Here is a 6,541-nt window from a genome sequence, read left to right as displayed (position 1 = left end):
TATTATAATTTTTTACTAAAATGAATTCAAATAAACCTCATCAATCCTATCTGACTCTGTTCACGCCATTTGTTGTGGTCTTGTGGAACCATCTTTGTTGAGTTAATTTGTTAGCCTCTTTTATTTGATGAAGTAATAAAATAATAAAAATGATAATAGACAAATTAAATATTTTTGCCTGCTGGTTGTGGGTACACTGTTACTACAAACCCCACTGCCCTATATATCTACTGTTTGCCACCTCAGTTAACCATATGTCCATATTATATACACTTTTTTTAATTTAAAATTCCAAAAAAAAATTCATGTTTTTTATGTGTAATTAATTATATTTAGTAATATTTATCATCCACCATGCATTTTTACCTCGATCTTCTAAACACTCCAGATTTGAATCAGGAAGTCTCCCCCCTCCCAATCCTACCTCACCTACGAATTAACGTGAATTCAATAATTTTTATCGAGTTTTATATATATATATATAAAAAGAGAGAGATGCATTATATGTGTTTTGATTTAATTATATCATAAAAGACTTTTAAATTTATGATTTAAAAACATACTTTGATTATTTGTGTAACTGTTAATTATTTCATTAGAGATAGAAAATGAAACTTTAAAGTTAAATTCATTTTCAATTATAAAGTTATAACTATTTTTAGGGATAAATTAATTTAGAAAAAATGTGTCACATAAATTAAGTCAGACAAAGTTCATATACTCTCTCCATCCATCCACAATATTTGTTGTCTTTGGTTCCACTGTACGAATTTACGATGGAATTCAAATTTAACATCAATGCTAAAAATTCATAAATTTTAAAATTCTAAATACGAATCAATCGACGGTGGAGCTATACAATACGTCAAAGGGGGTTCGAATTTCTTTCGACGGAAAATTATATTATTTTTATAAGATTTAAATAACTTTTCAGATATATACAGTAGATATCGAACCCCTTTCGACTATTTCGTATATCTATTTCTTCAAATTTTATACCGCTTATCAAAAAATTTCGACTCCGCCTCCGAAACCAACCATAGAGTCTCTAACTATATGTATACAACTTCCCCACTTCCACTTTTCAAAACCCCCCACATAACAATCCCCACACCAAAATCTCTTTGGTTTCAAGTTGAAAACTCTTCAACAAACCAAAAAAAAAAAAAAATCCGCGACCTCTGATTAAGAATTTCGCTATGGCGCAGAAGCATTTACATGAGCTTTTACAAGAAGATCAAGAACCATTTAAACTTAAACATTACATCGCCGATAGGCGTTGTCAGCTCAACAAAAATCCTTCCAAATATTCGTTACAAACCGTTAAGAAACAAAAATCGATTTCTTCTCCGAGTAATACAAGTACACTATTATGCAAACACGCATGTTTTTTCACGTCGATTCGTAAAAAATCAGACGGAGGTAGTTCGGAGAGATTGTCACCGATCAATTTCCCGGCATCAACAAAAAGTCCAGTGAGAAAAGTGTTTCTACATATCCCCGCTTCAACTTCCTCGTTGCTGTTGGAATCAGCAATGAGGATTCAGAAGAAACAAAAAAATCGACCCAAATTGAAGAAAACCCAGATGGGTTTTGGTTTGTTTGGGTCGATTTTGAAGAAATTTATGAATAAGAAACGTGAAATTGGGATGAAGAGAAATGAAATTGTTGCGGAATTGACGAGTGGGTCGTGTTCATGTAATCACAGTAGGCTTAGTAGCGCCGGTTGGTCGGAGAGTAATGAAGAAAAATCGATGGATTTTGAAACTTCGAGCAGTTGCAGATCGGAAAATGAAGAGATTGAAGACATTGAGTTAGGTATTTGTGAGAATAAATATTGTTCCAGTCCGATAAGCCCGTTTAGATTTTCTCTTCAGAAATGTCCGTCGTCGACTGGCTGCCGGACGCCGGATTTTTCATCGCCGGTAGCATCTCCGGTTCGCCACAAAACAGAGGTTTGTCTTCTTTTTTTTTATGTCTCTGTTTTGGACTTTTGTCAGTGTAAAATATTACCACCATTAAGCTCTGAATATTAAATTAATTTTAGATTTATATTTTAAGTTTTTCTAACGTAGTTCGAATTAAATTGAATCTTATATAAATATAGATATAAATATGAAAGAATGAAAATTTTTTTACACACCTAACATGACTGGTTGAAATGGGTTAAAATAAGTAATTTATTTTTCAAAAAATATTTTCTCTTATATTAATTGAATTTTCTACCTTTTAATTTATTTTTTATGTGTATATTTATTTTTACTATACACATAAAAAAATTCTACTTATAATGTAATTATAGTTAATTTAGCCTAACACTACTTAGTAAAAACATAAATTTTATATACGAGAGTTAATAAAAAAAGACGTTTTAAGAAATGTGATTTTTAGGTTTAACTAAATAAATTGTACGTAATTTTTTTTTACTATTTTAAAATATAAATTACTATATTATTTTTACTGTATTTTATTATTTTTTTGTGTCTAAAAATGAGTCAATTTGTAAGTTTGACTTGGTTTTTACCTGTCGGCAAAAGGATCTTGTTGGTTTGATACAGTGGCCGGAATGTCGATAGTAAATGACAAAAATACCCATTGAATTTTTTGTCGTTCTAATAATCAAACAAGTTTATTAGGGGAGAATTTTGTCATTTTATTATTATATATGGCTAGAAATTTTCTTATTTGTTTGTTTATTGGACCTTTTTTTACACGCTTCTGCCACCAAAATCATTTTTTAATTGGACCAAATTATTTATTTTTTTAAAAAAAGACACAATTTTTTATAAAAGGACAAAATTAAAAATATTTGTTTTTGTCTTTTGGATCTAATTTGATAATATCATAATCTCAACCTCACTCTTTCCCATATTCCTTCCATACCAATTTATATTGGTATTTACGCGGTAGCGTTTGATTAAACACAAAGTTTAAAAATAAATTATAAATATCTTTTAGTTATAAATTATTAGTTATAGGTAATTGACTCGTCAAAGAATCTTTTAAGATTGAAGTCTATTAAAAATTTACGATCAAATTAAAAAAAAATGTGACACATAAATCCGGAGCTAACGAGTACTATTATTAATAAATTCTAGAGTATAATATAGAATGAAAATTAGCAATCAACTTCATATAATTCATATCCTAATAGTTAAATATCCCATTAAATAATTAAAAAATACTATACTATATTTTCTTGATATTTATATACTTATTTATACCTAATTGTATTTAATAATTGATTTTTTTTTGTGTGTGTTTAGGACAAAGAAAATTATGAAGATTTGTCAAATATTGAACAAGAAGAAGATGAAAAAGAACAATGTAGCCCCGTTTCCGTTTTGGATCCTCCGTTTGATGACGATGGACATGAACGTGAATACGAGTACGAGGATGAGGATGAAGATGAGGAATACGATGATTGTGGTATCGACTGTAACTATGCACTTGTACAGAGTACGTAAAATTCTTTTCTCGAACTTATTTTGAATATTAATGCGCGATAATATATGAGACTTACGATAAATGATTAAAATTAGGTAAATTAAATATTAAGTAGTATAAGTACATGTCATAAATGTTCTAATAATAGATAGTTCCTAATATATTGAATATAATAAATTTAAGTAAGTTTGTTATAATATATCATTTGTTGTGAAGTCATTTTCAATATTATGGAAATGTTGATTTCTCTAAGGACATATTTGGTTGGATTTAATACTAAATTATTGTTAGGTCATAACAAAACATAATTATGTTGATTTTGATAGATTTGAATTATTTTGATGTGGGATCCATAAAAAAGTTTCAATTTTTATAAAAACAATTTGTATGTGTGTGTGTTGTACATTAATATGACATATTACTCATCATTTCTATTTAATGTGACTTCATCTTATACACAAATTCATCCGTGATATATTTACATCGTTATATCGTTATAAATAAGTCTCTATGAAAAAAAAACACTAATCAAAATCTTAATAATTATACTAGTTACACTAAGAGTTTTCGTTGTAACATGATAAAAATGATGAATGAAGGCGGTGCGATTTTTTTGACACATGTCAATATATATAACTTAAAATCTTTTATTAATTTTATTTAACTGTATGATGACCCTACATTTAGTGTTTGTGGGGTTTATTCACTTAATTGATCCTACAATTTATTGAACTTTGAGTAGAAATTAATATCAAACTTCTTGAATTTCAAATATATTTGCTAATTTTGGGCTCTGCTTTATTCAGTGTTTTTTTTTCAGACTGCTATGATTCAGAGAAACATATTAATTAAATGATAAAAGGGTACATTTAGTAGGGTCATTTATATTGTTTTTTAGCATTCCCTCTTTACCATTTGTTCACAGTTGAAAATCACATTTATAGTTGTATAATATAAGATCCCTTTTTCTGTTTTTTTTTCTTTTTTGGTGGACAGTAACAATAAATACAAAGTCAAAAGGGATAGAGATGTTTAAAAATCATATTCAAGTAAAACTTGTTACTACCTTTTAAAAAATATTGTCGCATTCGTGTCTAATTTTTCAAGAACGCTCTAAAGAATTCGACACTCACATGTTGATATTTTTAAAGAGTCAGAGTAACTAATGTTTTTACTATCATTGGTTGCTCATTGTATTGGTAGGGTTCTTTTGAGTGTTATTCTGGCAACATACAAAGGAGTAGATGTTGTTAATTACTTTCTTTTGTATCTATGTAGCTCGGGCTTTTCAAAAATGTTGTTACACGTGTCGGATCCTCTAGATATGCATTGTTTCAGGAGGATGTGACACGTACTAGCCGACATTTTTGAAGAGTCCCTGCTCACTACATTCACTTGAAAATAAGTGAAACTTATGTTGATTATGTTGCATTGCCAACAGGAGCACAACAACAACTTCTATCCAAGCTTCGTAGATTCGAGAAGCTAGCAGAGTTGGATCCTATTGAGCTCGAGAAACTAATGCTCGAGGAAGAAGAAGAAGAAGGCAACAATGATCTCGAATATGATAATGATTCGTTGTTATCATACAGAGACCGTGATTTTGAGACGTTTGCAAGTGAAGTAACATTCCCTTTCGACATGAAAAGGCTAGTCTCAGACCTTATATACGAGGAGAAAACCGAGACTAACAACTCAAACAATAGGGAAGAAGAAGTTGTCTTTGGAAGAGTATGCAAGAGGTTAGATTCATGGCAACATGTTAGATCAGACACCATTGACATGATGATCGAATCGGACTTCAAAACCGAGCTTGATGATTGGAAAAAGTTTCATGAACAAAGGGAAGAAGCTGCATTGGAAGTTGAAGTTTCAATCTTTAGGTTGTTAGTAGAAGAATTAGCAGAGGAGATAGTGCATTTTGGTGGACATCATTGGTAATTTCAATAAAGTTTTGGCCTAAGCATTTCTCCGCGAATCCAGATTAGTCAGAGCACCAATGTTGGTTCTGGACACCGAATTGAGAGACCAAAAGAAAAACACATAGAGATCTCCTTTGTATTTTAATCTATCATAGTCTAACTTATTGTACTATGACTTAGGCTATAGTTTGTAGTGCAACCCAAAGAGTTCTTTTGGGGTGTTAGACAATAGTATTTAGTAGCAAAAATTACTTATCATGTACATGTGAGGGGGGGAAGGTAAATTCTATCTTTACTTCATGAGACTAAAAAGTATAGCCCTCAATTTTCTTACTAGAGGAAATAATCTTTGTATCAAGACTATGCTTCTTTACATGTGATCACTCTTCTTTATCTTATATCTTTAGTTAAATTTAACGACGTTTGTAAAAAGTCTCGATGAACAGAGTTATGCAAAGCTTATGCTAGTGAAAGGAACTAAGTAATCGGTGAAATAGTTAAAGTATAAATTAAGTCATGCAAAACTTATACTAGCGTGCGGTAACAAGTTTGTCAACAAATAACTGGTGGAACACTCGAGGTGCACGAAAGTTGTTCAATGAATAATCATCGAAATAGTCTAGGTGCATTCAGTAAGTAATCGCGACACGACGTGCAAAAGAACTACTCAATAAGGGTGTTCACACATTGTTCAACAAATAATCAAGATATTTGATAAATAATCAAGGTTCACGTAAATTATTCTAACTATTCTGGATAATACTTTTATCACAAAGAAAAAGGAAAGTTGAGTTTATTGAACTTAATTAATCTTTGAAAAGGAATCATGTCACTTTCACTTGACACCAAATATTGAACTTTTGTGAACTTTCCCTATAAAGAGTGCTGGCTGATGTCAAATTGATGCCATTTCATATAAACTTGGAACTTAAAAAGAAAATTCCTCCATAATAGAATCAAAGTCAATTCTTTGACAAGATTTTAGGAAAAGAATATGATTCTAGTCCTATAGCATATTGGAAATAATGTATTTTTGCTTAATATTCGATATTTATATTGAAGTCTGATCAATACTAATTTGCATATTGCAATGTCAATTTATGTGGTTGACATGTGTCTTCAACGTGATCTTTTTCATACCTATATCTCACATGAGAGACATTAGCTAAGAA

The 6,541-nt window shown here is 30.2% G+C and overlaps 1 protein-coding gene across 1 annotated transcript; it reads left to right on the top strand.

Moving 5' to 3' along the window:
• The first annotated feature begins 685 nt into the window (after positions 1-685).
• On the top strand, positions 686-5,727 carry TRM27/28A (TONNEAU1 recruiting motif 27/28a). Its single transcript, XM_004246509.4, has 3 exons — positions 686-1,955; positions 3,267-3,459; positions 4,889-5,727. Exons 1-3 carry the CDS (start codon positions 1,200-1,202, stop codon positions 5,386-5,388), a joined length of 1,449 nt encoding a protein of 482 aa, XP_004246557.1. The 5' UTR covers positions 686-1,199; the 3' UTR covers positions 5,389-5,727.
• Positions 5,728-6,541: the final 814 nt, after the last annotated feature.

This window comes from Solanum lycopersicum, chromosome 9 (assembly GCF_036512215.1).
Source record: "Solanum lycopersicum chromosome 9, SLM_r2.1".
Lineage (NCBI taxonomy): Eukaryota > Viridiplantae > Streptophyta > Magnoliopsida > Solanales > Solanaceae > Solanum > Solanum lycopersicum.
The sequence above is the reverse complement of the archived record's forward strand: the minus strand, read 5'-3'. Positions and strand labels throughout refer to the sequence as shown.

Coding starts and splice junctions, on each gene's coding strand:
- TRM27/28A (XM_004246509.4), top strand. CDS start 1,200: ATGGCGCAGAAGCATTTACATGAGCTTTTACAAGAAGATCAAGAACCA. Junction 1,956..3,266: donor CGGTTCGCCACAAAACAGAG/GTTTGTCTTCTT, acceptor GTGTGTGTTTAG/GACAAAGAAAATTATGAAGA. Junction 3,460..4,888: donor TAACTATGCACTTGTACAGA/GTACGTAAAATT, acceptor CATTGCCAACAG/GAGCACAACAACAACTTCTA.